Source organism: Myodes glareolus, chromosome 3, assembly GCF_982192425.1.
Source record: "Myodes glareolus chromosome 3, mMyoGla1.1, whole genome shotgun sequence".
In the NCBI taxonomy this organism is placed as follows: domain Eukaryota; kingdom Metazoa; phylum Chordata; class Mammalia; order Rodentia; family Cricetidae; genus Myodes; species Myodes glareolus.
In genome coordinates this window covers 59076688-59095645 of record NC_142028.1, presented here as the reverse complement: position 1 = coordinate 59095645, position 18958 = coordinate 59076688, and the positions used below count along the sequence as shown (strand labels likewise).

At 48.6% G+C, this 18958-nt stretch overlaps 1 protein-coding gene and 1 pseudogene across 1 annotated transcript; both read right to left on the bottom strand.

Annotated features, from left to right (window-relative positions):
- Positions 1-5870: 5870 nt before the first annotated feature.
- Trh (thyrotropin releasing hormone) lies at positions 5871-8991 on the bottom strand. Its single transcript, XM_048438357.3, has 3 exons — positions 8281-8991; positions 7455-7661; positions 5871-6928 (listed from the first exon to the last, which is right to left on the bottom strand). Exons 2-3 carry the CDS (start codon positions 7651-7653, stop codon positions 6366-6368), a joined length of 762 nt encoding a protein of 253 aa, XP_048294314.2. The 5' UTR covers positions 7654-7661; positions 8281-8991; the 3' UTR covers positions 5871-6365.
- A 9569-nt stretch (positions 8992-18560) lies between these two features.
- On the bottom strand, positions 18561-18750 carry LOC148122665 (Nuclear RNase P; annotated as a pseudogene).
- Between the last annotated feature and the right edge of the window lie 208 nt (positions 18751-18958).

Below are 18958 nucleotides of genomic sequence, written 5' to 3'. Positions count from 1 at the left end.
GCCCAGTGGGCTATCTGGTATTCTCTGAGGTGGTGTGTGTTTGTGTATGTGTGTGTGTGTGTGTGTGTGTGTGTGTGAGAGAGAGAGAGAGAGAGAGAGAGGGAGAGAGAGAGAGAGAGACTACCCATAGGCTTTCTTGAAGCAGCTTCACAGGGCCAGCTAGTTGTGGCCAGAAGGGCATCATCATCAGAGAGGAGCCGTCAGTCTCTGATGGGAGGATACTGAAAGACATATTCCCAGCTTCCTCAACCTGTCAAAGTTGGACAACTCTGAGGTGTGGTCTGTGTCTCCCAAGAGTCCCCAAAAAGATGGAATCCCATTGCCAACCTGTTTATCAATATGGTCCAAATTCTTCCCTTCTCTTCCCTGTATTTGTCCCCCATTCCAGACCACTGCTTCCTGGAATCCAAGTCCATATGTGTAAACTGTGTTCAAGTCTTTGTCTGAGGGCTGGTGCGGGGGACACTCAGTCTCAGGTAGGTGTAATTATAGACTGTGATAACTGTGAGAAAGGAGAGGACCTCAGGGCTGCGGTGTCACATTCCGACAAAGTGAAGGCTGAGGTGACAGCTAAGGAGGAGCAGGCAGATCATCAGGATAGCACAGTGAAGCATGCTAACCAGTCAGCAGGAAGCGGAAGCCAGCTTGACAATGCTCAGCTCTCCTCCTCTGAGCCTTACTGGTGCAGAGTCAGAATCTGGACATTCTGATTGGTCAGGGCATGTGTGCTGATTGATTGTTGTTGTCTGATTGATGTCTGTTAGGCGATTTGAATACTGCCCTTGGAATTGGGTGCTTGTCATTGTTTTTTAGCAGCAGCAAGGGAAAGGGGGTGGCACTGGCTGGCAGATGGGCTGAGGGAGCCATTCTTCAGGGGCCACCATGGGAGTGGAGAGAAGAGGGGAGATCTAGAAGCCATTAATGTATTCATGTCGCATGGCTGACAAATCAGTGACTGTACCACTTAGAAAAGCCATTTATAAAGTTACTAAGGCAAGGACAGCTCAGCAGTTAAGAGCACTTGCTGCTCTTGCAGAGGACCTGGGTTCAGTTCCCAGCACCCACAAGTCCTAGGGGGCCTAATGCCCCTTTCTATCTTCTGTGGGTGATGTGGGATTCCTACATCTGTATGCTGTGAATACCTTGGTTAATAAAGAAGCTGTTTTGGACCTGTGATAGAGTAGAGCAGAGCTAGGCGGGGAAAACTAAACTGAATGCTGAGAGAAAGAAGGCGGAGTCAGGAGAAGCCATGTAGCCCTGCCGGAGACAGACACCGGAACTTTACCTGGTAAGTCACAGCCTTGTGGTGATACACAAAATAATGGAAATGGGTTAAATTAAGATGTAAGAGCTAGCCAATAAGAAGTTAGACCTAATAGGCCAAACAGTGATTTAATGAATATAGTTTCTGTGTGGTTATTTTGGGTCTGAGCTGTTGGGCGGCAGGGAAACAAACAAGTGGACTCCTACTACATGTGGAAAGTATGTAAGCATATGGTACACAGACATACATGCAGAAAAAACACACACAGTTCCTCTTGGATAACTCAGTGAAACTGTCTTTAAAAAACAACAATAAGGGGGCTGGAGAGATGGCTCAGTGGTTAAGAGCATTGCCCGCTCTTCCAAAGGTCCTGAGTTCAATTCCCAGCAACCACATGGTGGCTCACAGACATCTGTAATGAGGTCTGGTGCCCTCTTCTGGCCTTCAGGCATACACACAGACAGATTATTGTATTCATAATAAATAAATAAATATTAAAAAACTGTGTTGTTATTATAAAAAACTGTAATTTTAAAAAAAAATAAAAAAAACAACAACAATAAAATAAAAAAACAAAGCAAAAATAAAGTATACTTAAAATGGCTTCAAGAAAGGGGAGTGTGAGGACACGCACAACACACACACACATACTTAACATATTAGGTTTGGTGGGGTTTTTTGAAGGGGTGGTAGTTTTGAGACAGGGTTTCTCTGTATGTTTGGAACCCGTCCTGGCCTCGAACTCACAGAGATCCATCTGTCTTTGCCTCCCGAATGCTGGGATTAAAGGTATGCACCACCATCACCCGGTTGATGGTTTTTGATTTTGTCTCTTTACAGGACCTTTGCTGCCTGGGCTGGCACCAAATTCCTGGCCTTCAGAGAGCCCCTCCTTCATCCCCCTCCCACAAGCTGAGACTACAGGAATGGACCACTTCACACTATGGCTTCTGTTTGAGAGTGACAGAGTGCTGGAAAGGATCTCCTGCAAGCCAGACAAGCGCTCTACCCCAGAGCTACATCCTCAGCCCTAAGACAGATAGATTTTATGATTGAGTGCCCATCACCACAAGAGAGTACTATTAGCTATAAAATAGGAAGTCCTGATATATTCTGTAACATGAGCACACTTTCAAAGTGCAGAGCTGGGCGGGAGGTAGCTCAGTAGTAAAGTGCTTATGTGAAGGTCCCTGAGTTCAATGTCTAGCATCAGAATCAACCAATCTATCAGTCACACATACTGCGGATGTGAAGTTGGCCGGAAAGCTGTCATAGCAGTTAACTAGGTACAAGTTGGTGCTTGTACATAGAGAGCTGCTGCATACATATGCTGTATCAGGGCAGCTCTGTTTTTACAGCCAAACTTTTTGCAAGACTCCAGCATTTCTTTTTAAAAAGTTTAAAGTCTCAACCAGGGACTCCTGTGAAAATCAAAAATAAATACTTTCTTCGATAGGGAAGAACCAGGGCACAATCACAATCTGAACCAAACAAACTCAAGCAGTGTAAATAACTTAGTGTCAGCTGGGCAGCGGTGGCACATGCCTTTAATCCCAGAACTCAGGCAGATCTCTGAGTTCATGGCCTGCCAAGTCAAGGCTATACATGGAAACCCTGTCTCAACAAAACAAAACAAAACAACAAAAAAACCCAAAACCTTAATGTCCAGTATTTGGGATCAACTCATGATCTTCTGGACTCCTCCAAAGGGCTTGGGTCACTTCTCTGACTCTGCCCTCTGCGGCACACATGGCTTGTCTTCTAAGCTAAGGCAGGCTACACCCCACTGCTGCTGCTATTCTTGGTGGTCATCCCAAGGCACTGGTGTTTTCAAAAAGCTTGGGTCTGAGACTGTGAATGGGCAGCACTTTATCACCAGTAGGCTCTCTTGGACTGTCTTCATGGTGCCAAGCCTAGACTTTTCTTCATGACCCCTTCAATCCTGGGGTTTCAACTGCTACTGAGGCTGTAGCTTCACCAATGGTCTCTCCTGACCTCTCCACAACCCTTACAGACCTTCAGAACCAGTACCACTTGGGAGACTTTGACACATTACCAAGTTTGGCTGCCAGCCCAAGGTATAGCCTAGGCCACCTCTAGAACACAGCTTCTGTGTGCCGGCTCTCAGGAAACACTTCCCGAAGAGTCTAGCTCAGCAGTGTTGGTCTCCTCTTAATCACTGCTGATTTCTCAGCTCCAGCTGACCAGTGTAATTATCCCGCACAACAAAAGTTTCAGTTTGGTGGTTCTGGTCTCTGGCTAATCATGGCTGATCAGATACCACATATTCTTCACGCAGATGATTCAGGAGATTCTTTGCTTCCCTTTGGAACATCATAAAAAAAAAAAAGCAGGCTTTCAACATCTGCATGGTTTCTCAACATTCTTTTTGTTTGTTTTGAGACAGGGTTTCTCTGTATAGTCCTGGCTGTCCTGGAACTCACTCTGTAGACCAGGCTGGCCTCAGACTCACAGAGATCCACTAGTCTCTGCCTCCCGAGTGCTGGGAGTAAAGGCTTGGGCCATCACTGCCTGACTGCTCTCAACTTTCTTATTTCCTAAACTTCTAAAGGACAGCTCACTGAGCTCTCAACACTCATGAAGCCCTTATACAATCATCCCCCAGGCAACACAGTCAGGACTGTCATAGCAACACCCCATGAACATGTTTTAATTAGAGTTACTATGGTTGTGGTAAAATACCTTGATCAAAAGCAACTTGTGGAAATAAGCGATTATTTGGCATACATGTCTGGAGCCATGGTCTACTGTGGGAAGTTAAAGCAGAAACACAAACACGACAGGAACCTGGAAGCAGCATCTGATGCAGAGGCCATGGAGTATTGCTTACTGGCTTGCTCCTCATGGCTTGCTCAACCTGCTTTCTTATAGAACCCAGGACCACCAGTCCAGGGGTGGCCCGACCCTCAACGGGCTGGACTCTTCCCCACCTGAGGGGGAAGCTTTGTTAACCAATTATCTTCAACAGGTGGGACCAAGTTAGGGTGTGGCTTTCTGGGACCTGTGGTGGTGGGGAATGGGCAGGCGCATGGCCCAAGTGTGCTTTCTCTGTGGTTCCCACGCAGCACAGCTGAACTTGGACTTCTCGTTCCTGTTTTGTGAGGTTTTTTTCCTTATAATAAATAAAACTATAATTGCTTTATCTTGTAGTTAGCCTCGTTATTTCCTGAATTGAGCTAACTTCTACATCCACCAATCACTAATTAAGAAAATGTGGTACAGGCTTGCCTTCCTACAGCCTCGCTTTTGGAGGCATTTTCTTAACTGAGGGCCCGTCTTCTCAGATGACTCTAGCTTGGGTCAAGTTGACAAAGCTAGCCAGCACACCCACTGAGTCATCCTCTAGACCCAGGACCTCAAAGCTTCTGTGTGGGAACTGGACCGAACCTGAAAGGATTGGACAGCAGAAGACATGGCATTGACTCCCTCAGGGCTTGGAAGAGGGTGGGGGAGGGAAGAGAGGCTCCCACACATTTCCGATCCCACAGACTCCCTCTGCCGGGGGCCCTAGTTGATGTCCTACACTTTTGCCTCTGGTGCTTTTTCTCAACTGAGACTCGGGCTTAGTGATTTCCTCCTCCAGGAAGGCCTCTCTGCTTTGCTAGTTTCTCCTTCCTTCTCATTTCCCAGAGCCAGTGTTTCTCATGCCAATCTGTCCTCCTCTGTTCGCTTCTTTTGTTTTCCCACTGGTGGAAAGTCAGGCCAGAAAATTAAAGTAGAGGTGACTTCAAGCTTGTAACTTTCATGTAATAATGAGCGTTTATCAAATACCTTCTTCAGGTCAGGCCCTGATCTAGGAGACTTCGAGGGGGAACGGAAGTTGGGAAGGGTTTTTGCGTGGTAGGAAAATGCAAGTTGTGTTTGTGCGGCAATTGGTTAAGTTTGGCAATACTCTTTAGTGAGTCCCAGGGACTTTGTTTCTGCAACCCCCAAGTCTGCCTATTGGCCAGAATAGATCACGTGACGTTGTCCCACTCTCAAACGAAGCTGGGAAATGTAGTTGCCAAGTGCAGAGCGGCTCCCCCTCTGACTTTAGCCTATACTGAACAAGATGTGTGCGGGAATCTCAGCCTAAGGAGGTGTCCACACATACCCACACAGAGAAGGTGGCATCAGTTAAAGGTTGCACAGGAACCAATTCCTTCTCGGAGTAACATTACCTAGGAGGACGGTGACGCATGACACAAGTGCAAGTTCAGGGACAGCGCTCGTGGATACGGTGTCAGGTGACTTTAATTTGTCCCCTCCTAGCCTGCTTCCCAGAACTCCAGAAGTCCCCCAGTTTTAGTCACAGTAACATGTGCTCCCCCTAATCTGGGAGACTCAAGTCTCCTCTGCAGCTGGCTAGGTCTGCTCCAGTCCCTAATCTCCACCCACCACATCCGGCCAATCAGACTCCAGAGTCGAGACCCCTTTGCCACAGTTACTTAGTGGACAGGCAAGAGGGTCCTGATTTCCTCAGTTGAGAGCAAACCCTTTTAATGTCCTCTGAGCTGACAACATCTGTGGCTGGGTGCCATCCCCAAACGCCCCCAAAGAAAACCTGCAATCTAGACAGAAGAGCAAAGCAACAAATGACCTGAATTTATTTTATTGTTGTTAAGATAACAAGAGCATGGGGTATATACAAGGTGTGGCCCCCCAGGGCATGTCGGAATACCCCCCAAACTTCCCAGCCTTGAAGAGAGGGGTGCTGAGATTATACCAGGTCAGTTTTGCCACATGGGTGGGGCAGAGGATGGAAGTTGGATTTTGACACCAAAACTTTTCAATCCCACCCTTTCGAGGAGGTCCCTTAGAAGACGCAGAAGAACCACCTTGGCCAGTGCTGAGGAGTGTGCAAGACCATGGGGCTGTCCGGGACAAGGACAATAACAATGAGACAGGCCCCTCTTGCTTGCAGGGACAAGTAGGGCTTTAACTTCCTGACTGGGGTCACTAAAGTGGATAAGGAAGGGGATTGGGCAGATGCTATGAACAGAGGGCTCAGAGTTAACATCTGAGGGAGGAAAGGTGGTGAAGGAGACAGGGTAGAGCACACAGGGCTTCAGTCATCCTAGACTAAAGCCTAACTCTGGGTTTAGTCCTCCAACAGAGGCTCCCTGACCCAGTCTTCCAGCTGTGGACTTTGCTCCTCCAGGGTCTCTTGACCCCTGCTCAGTTCACCCAGGAGCTGGAGCAGGCCTGTTTGGCCACAAGTTCCCTGGGGCCCACAAGGGTGGCCCAATGCCCTCTTACCAGGATGCTGGCGTTTCTCAGGCACTGGGACACCCTCCCCCTCTTCTTTTTGTTCCCAGCTTCTTTGAAGCTTGGGATCTATGAACCTTCGGCCTGGATGCTGCCTCTTGGTGAGATCAGACTCCATCCAAGGGAAAGATCTTCGGCCGGGGTGCTGCCGCTTGACTTGGGGGGCATCTAGGAACCAGGAATCCAGAAAGAAATCTGGTAACCTGGACTGTGGCATCCGGTCGCTGTCCTCTGAGTCTACCCACAAATACTTGTCCTGGTTGGCACGGCGGCCAGGGTGCTGACGTTTGTAGGGATTCCAGGTTCCCCCTTCTCCCAGGTCCCCCCTTTCTTCAGCTTCAGTTTCTTCTTCCTCCTCCCTTTTGCCTGGATGCTGACGCTTCGTGATCCAGGAGTCTGGAGAAGGAAAAGCCAGGGTTGGAGAACCTGGTCCCTTCATCAGGGACACTAGCCTTCAGGCCATGACCCACTCCAAACTTCTACTCAGTCCTAGCACTGCCAGCAGCTCCTTCCTTCCATTGTCTGTTCCCCAGGCCTTATAGGCAACCCCACCCCGAGGTGGGGACACCAGATGTTCAAGGGCACTGCCTCAGGCTTCCAGTCCCACCTCTCTTCCTTGTTGGGTGACCATAGTCACTTGAGTTCTCTGAACCTCAGTTTTCAGTACAAAATGGCAATGTTCCCTTATTGGCAGGGCGATACATGCAAGTGCTTAGTAGGCAGCAATTAAAACTGTCACAGATAGGAATCACATGAAATTGTGACTACTGAAAGTGTGTCTTCTGATTATGTCTAGCACTGAGAATTATTGTGGTCTCAAGGGTTGGTCACCTCTTCACCCTGTTGAGGAAGTGGCTATGAGGCTATCCGAACTTATGTCTGGAAGGGGCATGACAGGTGGCTCCCCTCCCCCCATATTTACCTAAGGCTGCACCTAGGTCCCCTCGCACCCGCTGCAGGTCTTTCTGCAAGAATCGGCGTTCTGGACGTATCTGGATGTTCCCCAGGTCAGGAGTCACTGCACCCTCCTCCTGGGCTGCCTCCAGCAAGGCGCAGGATTCAGGAACACCAGTCAGGGTGAAGATCAAGCCCAGAGCCAGCAGCAGCCAAGGGCCCGGCATCGTGGCGTCTAGGGTCAAAAACAGTGGGAATAAGGGTGAATGCACCGTGATGCTCTGGGGTCACCCCTCCCTGCCCCAACAGGGTCACCTGCCACCTGTCTAGTGCATCTGAGCCTCTGGCAACTTTCCTGGCCCACTAGGGCAGCCAATTCAGGAGGCGGTGGAGGTGGAAACCCCTTTGTCCCCACCATCCCTTACTGTCTCCTAAAGCAGAGGAAGTCAGCGCTGCGTTTGGAATTGAACCCCTCCACTCCCATGTACCCACCAAGGTTGCAGCGCTGGCCCAAGAAGCTAAAGTCATCGCTGCCAAAATTGTCCCCAAGCTTTCATCTACATTGTAACCCTAGCCCTCCACTGCCAGCCTCCTTTCTTACTCCAGGACTGCAAGAATTCCTCGTGCAACCCCGCAGCTGTCTAGGCTAAACCAAGAGTCTCTACGGACGCCCATATCCTAATTCCCAAATGAAGGTTCTACTTCTCATGTTAATGTACGCCTTCGTCGTGTAGACCTGTTGGTGGACCTCTTCCATCCAGCGCTCCGGATGTACCTGCCAGTGGGCTCCATAAAGGCGACGGGGAGAGTTGAAGGGGGACACCTGTTTGGGGTCCCAGGGTCGGAGGCATTACCTGTGAGGTGGAGACTCCGCTGTGCAGTTGGAGATGCTGAGCTACAGAGTGCAAACTGTTCGGGTAGACTCTGCAGCGCTCCAGGATCCCGCGTCGACTGCGGGCTCCTCCGAGCGGCCGTCGCTTATAAGCGCTCGTGATGCCGCGCCAGTGAGGTCAGCGGGGAGGGGGCGCAGACCCAAGGCAGGGGTGCTGACGGCAGAGGCGAGCCGAGGGACCCGCCCGCTTTCCGGAAACACGGAGGGGGCCAAGCGAGGAGGCGCGGCTGGCTCAGGTTGGTGGCTGCACCCAGCTCCCGAGGTCTGTTGACTAAGAGAACATTTGACTAGGGAACAAAGGGAGGGACAGACATCCCGGGAGTAGCCGGAGATGAAAAGGTGACAAGAAAAGGGGGACCAAGAGACAGAAACACGCAGACACCCAGAAACAAGATAGATGCAGGGTGTGAGAGAAAGGAGGTAGTGACTAAAGGCACCTGGTCTTGGCTGTGTCACTGGCTAAGTTCCCCTCCTCAGTTTTCTCATCTGTGCAATGGAAGAGGGCAAGGCAGAATACAATTCCACAGCCACAACAGAGGCACTATGGCTACAACCAGCTTATGCGGCTATTTGGCTCAACTCTCCCAAGATCCTGAAAATACCTGAATAAACATTAATGCTAGACGCTAAGAATGAAATTGAGAATCTTTGAAATGGCTCAGTGGTTAAGGGTGTCTGCCACCAGGGCTGATCACCTGAATGGATTCCAGAAGGTTGTCCTGTGATTTCTACCCTCTGAGGACTGTGACACCCATAAATACCCCCACCTTAAATAATTATTAAAAACTTTATAAAAATTTTTATTAAAAATTAATAATAAAAAAGAACAAAATTGGCTTCTCTGGAAAACTAATGGTCCCACATATCTCTTCAGCCAGCTGGGACTGAGCCAAGATGTTTCTAGTGACCATGCTTCCCACCTCACCCTAAGGTCTCCCAGGAGTGACATTAAAGCCCCTGATAACCTCACACTCTGATATGTCAGTCTAAATAATTGAGTATTCTGTGTGTGTTTCAGGCATACTAGTAGTCTGGCAAGGGATTGCAAAGGCATCTCCATGTTACTCCTGCTCCTGGTAGATAGAGGCCGAGAACTTTCTGGGCATTTCCACACATATCAGTCAGCTGTGACACCTTCCTGTCACCAGCAGGAGAAACAAGACACAAGTTGGGAGTGATTGTCCCACTTCACAGATAAGAGTCAGGGCCCTATGGAGGGAAAGCTACTGAAGGCAAAGTTGGGAGGGGATGTTTAGATTTTAGCTGGGGTCCTTGCCTTAGTCTCAGATGAAGACAGTTAGGTTCTGGTGTCCTGATCTGACTCAGCTTCCTGACCTCCAGGCACCTCTATGTCTCTGGGTCATAAGAGTGTCATCAGGCAGTTGGGAAATCTAAGACCCCAGTTTGACCCCTGCCTCCCAGCCAGACTCCAGGGTTTGAAGAATTTGTCCCCCTGCCTGTTTCCTCCTGCTTGGATATGACCGTGGCTATTCTGAGCAGCTGCGACCACCCACAGACGATCCTCACAAGCGAAGGTTGTTAACATGCCCTGATTAGGGGCTGGAGATTGAAGCTGTAAATTTCCCCCACAGTACTTCTTAGTGATCTAGCTGCCTTTGACTCACCCATGCTCCACAGTGTAACCCTAATAAACTCCTTGGTTCACCAAGTTAGACCTTTCTTTGACTCACTGACACCCCCTATATCTGGGGCGAAAGAATGTTTCTCCAGTTCCAGAAAAGGTCATGTGACATGAGTTAGCCAAGCCATCAACCTTGCTTTCCTATGCAAGTAAGAATGGACCCATGGCCGCAGATGTGAGCAGTTACCAAGTGTTGCTCCCCGCAAAGACAATTCCCTTATACAGATATTCTCCAGCCTGTGCCCGAGGAAGTCATCCAAGAGTATCTGGTGAAGAATGGCTTCTAGAAGCCACAGATGCAAATGCCAGGTGCCTGCCCAACAAGAGGAGGCCGCTTAAATCAAGTGGGCGTCTATCTAAGATGACTTTCAGATCTGCCACAGTCTTTAAGAGAAAGAGGCAGCAGTGTGTGTGTTGTGGAATAAGCTATAAGACCCAGTGCAGGATAAAAGTAGAGGGGAGGAAAATGTCTGTGTGGGACAGACCCCCGTGAACCACTAAGCCTTCTTACATGGAGAATGGACCGGAGAAAGGGAGCGAGTGTGAGCTTCAGGCCAGGATGGACACTTGGCATGATGCAGTAGGCTTGTTTTTCACTGCCAGTCCTTAATGAGTTTTTTTTTTTTTCTTCTGTGTGGCAGCATATATCCATGGAGAAACAGCACCAAAAATCAAAACAATAACCACAACAAAAACACCCCAGAAGAGAAGACAGGAATAGAAGCCAAGCTTGTTGGTACACGCCTTTAATTCCAGCACTCTGGAGTCAGAGGCAGGCAGATCTCTGAGTTCGAGGCCATCCTGGTCTACAGAGTGAGCTCCAGGACAACCAGAGCTCCACAGAGAAACCCTGTCTCATAAAAACTAGCAACAAAAAGGAATAGGATATGAAGTGTTGCCTGCTGGAGGGCCTGTTGCTCGGTTGGCAAGGGTTGTGGGAGAGAAGAGAGGCGTTCCTAGGAAGCCCAAGGAAACAGAGTGGATGAGCCACTCCTTAGCTACGACTCCCGTGAGCTTGCTGATTTTGGAGAGGTCACCCCCCTCGGATTAGCCCATGTGACCCTTTCATATGCAGAATGACCCAGCCCGGTGATCTTTCCCAGCCCTGGCTCCTAACACCCTCCTTAAAGTTCAGCTATTCTAAACCACTTTCACCCGCCTGCCAGTTAAGGCGGGTACCAGAAGACAGCTATGGCAGTGGTTATGCCCAGTTCTGGTGACCAACACTGGCCAGTCCTAACCTGCTGAGCCCGTCTTGACCAGCCCTTTCTATTAGCCGCCTCTAGTCCTCAATCTTCCCTCCACCAGCTTCACCTTCTAGCCTGGGGCTTCCCTGCGCAGCACCTGGTCACCTGGTGTGGGGTGGATGCCCCACTGTTCCGCTTCTTTCCTCATAGCTATCATAGGTTTTATTCCGAGACAGAGTCTTACTATGTAGCTAAAGCTAGCCTGACACTATGTAGCCAAGGGTGGCCTCCAATCTGAGATCGGATTACAGGACTGTGCCACCATGGCTGTTTACAAAATGTTCAGTCCTAGCCGTGTCCTACTGACTTCACCATACCAGGATATACCTGAATAATCCAACCTACATTTTCACAGCAAATCCGGACCCCACGTGTTCTCTGTCCTCCCTTTTCCTGAGGATCCGAAGGGAGGGCTCTCTTGTCTACATGTAAGGGCGTGGTTGCAGTTCTTAGTTCTCAGATTATTTCATCTTGAGTTTTGAAAGTGGACTATTGGATTATTGTGACAGACACGCCTATTTCTAACTCCTATTTCCTATTTAACCTATTTTTAACCTCCAAAGCCCTAATGCACAGCACCGCAGGTGTGTTAAGTCTGGACGGCCTTAGGCGGTGGTGGTGATCTGACAATCAGCGAGCCTAGAGGTCACTGAGGATGGCCCCTCCCCCTCACAATCAGCTTTGGGCCACGCCTCCTGTTTTCCCAGTGAACACGCTAATTTTAAGAAAGGGGACAATGAGACAGTCACCCTTCTTAGAATTTGAAACACCCCGAGAAAGGATAGAGGAAGCCTCACAGTTGTCCCTCCCTGAGGGATAATTAGCATAAGAAAGGGAAGAAGCCGCTACCGGGCTTTGTGGAGGAGCAAGGAAAAGCCATTTCCTCCTGGGAAAACTTGGCTACTTTGTGGATTTTGTTTTTTATCTTCTTTTAATTCACTTTGGTCTACTCTGTTATGTAATTTCTGATCGAAAGAAGAGAATCCAGGTCCTACCGCTGGCCCCTTGTGGAGACGGTCCATCTAAACCACTCATTTGTTATGCGGTGACAAAGACAAGCTTTTGTCCTTTACCGTAGGAATTAACCTCACTGGACCACTCCTCGTCAGGAGAACTCTGCACCTAAAAGATGCTGGGGGGGGGGGTGCCGCCGCTGCCGAGACTCTCCCCAGAAGACTGGTGTTTACTGTTTATGCAGTTGGAAGCCCTTCTTGCAGTTGCCTACAGATCTTACTGGCCCAGCTTGTCTGCTGTTCTGAGTCCTAGCTACAGCCTCACATTTCCCCTCCATGTTTACCCAGACACTCTCTGGTGGGCATTCTTCCTCCCTCCGCCTCTATTGATCTCCCTCCCTTCCTCCCCACTTCCTCTCCCCCTCCTTTCCTTCCTCTCTGTTTCTCCTCCCCCTCACCCCTCCATTCCTCACATAGGTGCCTTAACTTAACCTGTCTCTGGACTTAGATGGTCCCTTTCTCTCTTCCTCTAAGCCATCTTCTTCCTCTCAGAGATCTCCAGGCTGCCCTGTTTTTCTCTCCAACTTTAGTAGAATGGTTCTGTTTCCTTCTGAGTTGGTCTCATCATTTTGTTTTTGTTTTTGTTTTTTAAACCTTTGAGCCTAAACCAATATGAGGGAATCCCAGGGCAGTGCTGGGCTTCAAGAACCCACCTCTCTCAGTTCCCCAGTCCTTCCTCTCCCTCGTTTCTTGCAGATGAATAAACGAAATGAAAGTTATGCCCTGGCAATGCCGAAGCATGCATGGGCAGCCCATATATGTTGAACTTGTCCATTGCCAGAAGCAAAGACCTGTATTTTGTTTACAGCCATCTTAAGTTCACAAGTAAGATATTCACTTTTGCAGGGCAAGTTCCGGACCTAGGACATTAGCCTAGTGAGACCTGCAGGCACCAGGCTTTTAGGAACAATTAACATTTCCTTTGTTAGTTAACAAGTTCAGACCCTCAGTATTTACTTATCAGCTAGGGACGTCTCCAGGCTTGAGTTCCAGTAGACCTGACACACCTCCCCTCCCTCTTGCCTGTTTGCTATATAACAGCTTCTGGGGAATAATAAAATCGGTGGTTTGATCAGAAATCTTGTCTTGCCTTCGTTTCTCGTGTCTCTTGTTTCTTCCATTCCTCTCCTCCAGGTTTATCAGGGATTCCTGTGTACATCCCACAGGCCGGGATAGTCCATATTGGGTTTTATGGTCTATGAGGACGATTGACCAGGTCTCTTCCTCAAGAGGGCACCAGATCTCATTACAGATGGTTGTGAGCCAACATGGAGTTGCTGGGAATTGAACTCAAGATCTTTGGAAGAGCAGGCAGTACTCTTAACCACTGAGTCATCTTTCTAGCCCACCTCCCAACTTTTTATCAACTCCAAGTGGAAATAAGGGCCTGCAGCAGCTACCTCTGGTCCACCTGTTAATTTTGTAAATTGTAGAATTGTTTAAAGATTTATTTTTATTATTTTCAATAATATTCATTGTGCGAGGGTTTGCACATGTGTGTGCACAGGTGCTTGGGGAGGCCAACAACCTGGAGCTGGAGTCACAGCATTTGTGGGTCCTGTCACAGGTGCTGGGAACTCATTTGCAAGAGCAGTAAATGCTCTTAATCATTGAACTTCAGTGGGAGGGTGTTTTGATGGTTTGTTTCATTTAGTTTTACAATTTTTTAAAAGATTTTATTTTATTTATTATGTCTATAGTATTCTGCCTACATATACCCTATAGGCCAGTAGAGGGCACCAAATCTCATTACAGATGTTTGTGAGACACTATGTGGTTGCTGGGAAAATCAACTTAGGACCTCTGGAAGAGTAGTCAGTACTCTTAACCTCTGAGCCACCTCTCCAGCCCCCTAGTTTTACAATTTTTATGCTGTGTGTGAGAATTCCTAGAAAGAAGCCGTGTCTGTAAATGCTTGTTGATTGAGTAGAACTGAAGAGGTGTGGACAGGTTGGAATATTTCAGGCTCAGGGCCTAATTACATTTACTTTGGGTTAGCTTTAGTCCCCTAAAAAGCTCCTATTCCTTGCCCACCTCTGTGCCAGACCTAACACCCTGTGACTAACAGATACAAATCCTTTGGAATCTGTGAACAGACCCCAAATTTCTGCACCTATCAAAGGACAAGAACGCTGTCAGATGGGTCTAAGGCCTATAGCAGAGCGCTCCTCACTTTGCTATAGCCCACCTATTTCCACCAATGTATTTGCTTTTCTCTGTTCTATAACTATTAAGTTTCATGAAACTGCTTCACCATCAGAACATGGAATTTGAAGTGACTTAAATCTTGTTCTTGGTGTTAGGTATATTTCTTAAGATGAGCCTCTCTGCTGACACAAATAATTTCAGTCAGACCAGATTAGACCTAATCAAAGATGCCCACTTTAATAAATGCAGCGCTCTCCCAGGTGGCAGAGAAAGCATGGCAGAGAGAGAGGAGGGGAGAGGAGCCCACACAAACCCCAGAGATCACGTGTTCCCTTTTTTGGGCGGCAGCCTAAATAGCTTGTGGGAGTGGTCCTGACCTTCCCTGGGGAGGGGTCAGCGCTTGGCGGGTTTTCTCGGAGGTGGAGTCTGGACCAAGGCAACCTCCAGGGGGAGGGGACTTAGAATGGATGCCAGGGGCTAGGGTGACCCTTCCAATTATTCCAGACTTCTTGGATCTAGGGGTGTCAGAGGGCTGGGGTCTCACTTTCAATCAAACACTTGGGCCACAATCAAGTCAGTTCAGAACAAACTATCTCTAATTTCTTTTGAGATGAGAGTTGTGTTTTTCCACGAACAATACCAATATCATCATAGAGCTATATACTGTCATAAGAAATAATACAAAGACAGCTGGAGATAGAGCTTTGGGTAAAGGTGCTTGCTGCTAAGCCTGCCAACCTCAGCTCAATTCCTTAAACTCACAAAGTGGAAGGAAAGAACTGACTACAGTAAGTTCTCTGACCTTCACATATGGGCCAGAACTTGCCCCATGCTAATAAATAAATAATAAAAAGAAAAAGATACAAAGAAATCATGGGTGTTCTTTAGTTATGCATGTGTGGGTGATGTATGTGTATAGGTGTGTGTACACATGCCGTTAGGTCTATACAACTTTATTATGTGCAGGTTTGTTTATTAATCACAAGATGGTTGTTTAAGAAAAATTGGGGTAGGGTCTAGAGAGATGGATCATTGGCTGCTCTTTTGGAGGATGATGGTTCAGTTCCCAGCACCCACATGGTGACTTACAATCATTTATAACTCCAATATAATCTTTTCTGGCCTCTGAGGGTAGAGCATGCTTGTGGGGCATACAAACTCACACAAGCAAACACACATGCACATAAATAAAATGTTTATCTTACTTTAAATTTTTTTTATTTTTCTTTTTGAAACACGATCTTACTTAGCTTGGCTTCCCTCAGTCACAATGATCCTTTTACCTCAGCCTCTCAAGGACTGGGATGATAGACACAGACTTCAGCTCTGGAATCTTTCTCCTTCCCTCCCCCTTCTCTCTCTTCCTTTCTATTTGAGTGCTTTGCCTATATGTAAGTTCACCTTGTACATGCCTGGTGCCTTTTTGGAAGCCAGAAAAGACTGGATTCCCTGAAACTGGAGCTACAGATAAGGTAGTTGTAAGCCACTGTGTGGATGCTGGGAACTCAGGTTCTCTGTAAGAGCAGTCAGGGCTCCTACCCACTGAGTCATCTCTCTAGGCCTACAATGGTTTTCACCGGGAAGGCAGAGGCAGGAGGATCTCTGAGTTTGAGGTCAGCCTGACCCCTACGTGGTGAGTTCCAGAACAACTAGAGCTACATAGTGAGATTCTGTCTTAAAAATCAAAACAAACAAATTTTAGAAAATGTCATGGACATATACTCGGTTCTTTTCTTTATAATAGCTTTTGCTATGAAAACAATGAAGGTACTTTCTGCTCAAGATCATAAAAACTATCTCAGAAATTCTGGCAAGAGTAATCAATTTCAGCCAGATATGATGGCACAGGCCTTGAATCCCAGCACTAGGGAGGCAGAGACAGGCAGATCTCAGCGTTTGAGGCCAGCATAGTCTACATAGCAAGTTCGAGGACAACCAGGGCTTCACAAAGAAACCCTGCCTCAAAAAACAAAACCCAACCCCTCCCCCCAAATAGTCAATTTCCATAGTGACCAAACCCGGATACTTTTCTCCTCCAGGCCCCTCCCCTTCTTTTGGAAAGCCTTGATGAGGTGGGTAGTAGCTCCCTGATGCTGAATCTACTGGAAACAGTTTTCAGTCTCATCTTGGCCATCATTTTATCCTTTATTCAGCAAGTGCTTATATCATTGCACAGCCTCAGGCAGGTCTGTACCTGGGGTCACAATAGGGTATCAGCAGGTACAAGATAAGGGAAATACAGTGTTATGATCTGCTGGCCTGGGTACTTTGTCCCTTTAAGAGATATGCCCTGCCCACTCCCTCTTTCCACTGAGGCAAGGAGATCTTCTGCCTCATCCAACCTGTGCGCTCTCCCTTCCCGACCCTCTTCTGTAGAGGTGGTTGCTGCTTCTCGCCCCCTCTCATCTCTCTTCTCTCCACTCTCTCTCCCTCACTTTCTCTCTCCCCCTTTTTCTCTCTCTCCCCCTCCTCTCCCCTTCTCCTTCCCTTCCATAACCCATTAAATAAACTCTATACCTAAACTCTCTCTGCATGGCATATCTGTCTGTCTCTCACCCGCTTGGGACCCCTTGTGGCCTACCACTGCCCCTGTGGGACTGGCTGCCCCGCTGTGATCCCGCTGAGACCTGGGGTGACCTGTCACAGCTTGGGCCACTGCTGTCCCTCGGGGGACCGCTGTCCCGTGAGTCACCCACTGACCTGCCTGAGGCTTCTGGGGACCCTCCAGGTCACCCGCTGTGATTTCCCACCTGCCCATCTGCAGAGGCCCTGGGCATATCTTTAAAAAGAGTAACAGATAGGAGTGTGCGGGGGGCCATCCTGTCCCGCAGGAATGAACGCCACCAAAAACGAGAATTCCTTCTCTGGTCACATCTTTATTTGGAGCATTTCCTTGAGGAAAATTGGGGGAAGGGAAGATAGAGCAGGGACGAGAGAAAGCTTAGAGAGAGAGCGTTGGGCCCCGAGGCAGCTGCTTTTAAACGGTGGAGCAGCTTGAACGCTGTCCTGATTGGTTAATGCCATTCTGCTGGTCTGAGCATGTGCAGGCAAGGGTGCAGGCAGGGTTGCTCAGCCCCACGTGGCTACCTCCAAACTGCAGGACCACCTGTGCCTCCAGGTGGCTCCCAACATCTCCCCCTAATTATTGTCTTTAAGAGCAATAAGGCAAAACTATTTTCCAATCTGGTCCCCACCTAGACGCAGCATGCCAAGGATATCTCTGCTCCCACCCATTCCTAAGGAAGGAAAAGGCAAAGTAGAGTAAGAGATAAGAGGTTGCACAGGGTGTTGCTCAAGTCGATGGTGTGAAACAGCTGCTCTTGGCACCGCCCAGAAGGTCATCTCTGCTGCCTCCGCACGAATCTTCCACAGCAGGACACTCAGCATCCACTGGGTCATCTTCTTTATCTCTCTGGTCGGTCTCGCTGGCATCCAGATGTATGTCAGCATTCCTAGAAAAACATAAACAAAACTCTCCTCCCAAATTAACATTTAAGAGTATTAAAAACTCTCAGTGTAAAAATTCAGCACAATCAGTACTGGAAGTAGGCTGGTTTTGAACTTAGAGATCTGCAGGTCTCTGTTTCAAAAAGCAAATCTTGTTTGCCTGTACCAGCAAAATTTTGAATTAAAAATTAAGTGTAAAGAATGCAAGAGAAATCCTTTCTCTGGGGGAAGCTGTCACTGGTAGTGTATTCCCCCTCTATTGTTTAAAAACCAAAGCAGTTGTCACTGGGAATTGAACTCAGGACCTTTGGAAGAGCAGGCAATGCTCTTAACCTCTGAGCCATCTCTCCAGCTCCCCTATTTAGATGGAAAAACCTCTAGGTAGCATTGTTTATCTCACCAGGTGCCTCAGGCAAAAGGTCCGCCTTTCTTTGTTACCTAGGATACGTTAACCAGGTAAACATGCCTTTATTATGATAATCACGACCAGTTTTTTAAGGGAGAATGGGCGTAGCATCGATCTGGCTACTTCCTGCTGACGAAGGGACGTTGTTCAGGGGATAAATGTTTTCATCTGACTAATCTTTTGGCGACAAATGTTTTTATCTGACTGAATTTTTGGCGACCTTGGCTGAGGGCGGCAGCAGCGGACGGCGGCGGCTCCGCCTCTGAGGCGCGGCCCACCGTGGCGCGCTCCGCATGGCCCAAAGGCATGGCTCCGCCCCGGGCCGTGCGCGGGCTCGCCGGTTCACCTCAGGCAATGAACTCGCACCGCCGGCTGTGAGCCTTTTCCAAGCTCCGGCGAGGGGGGGCATCCGCCCACCCGTGGAGGGGCTTCTCCTGCCCGGTCCGCCCGCGCGCAGAGCCCCGTTCTCTGGGAACTCATCTCCCCGCTCGCCCATGTTGCTATGGAAACACAGTTTTTCCGCAGAGCCGATTCAGCTCCTCTCTGCCTTCTATGGCGCCGCTGCTCACCACGCAGCTTCCGCCTCAGTCAGGCGAGTCCGCTCAGGTGCTGAAAAAGTCCTCCAAAAACCATAGCCCCGCCAGAAGGCCGGGACATATAGCCTCTGATGTCACACGGACTTTAGCCTGCCCGCGACCTGGCTATTCGCAGGCCTCTGAGGGCTCCAGCAAATTTCC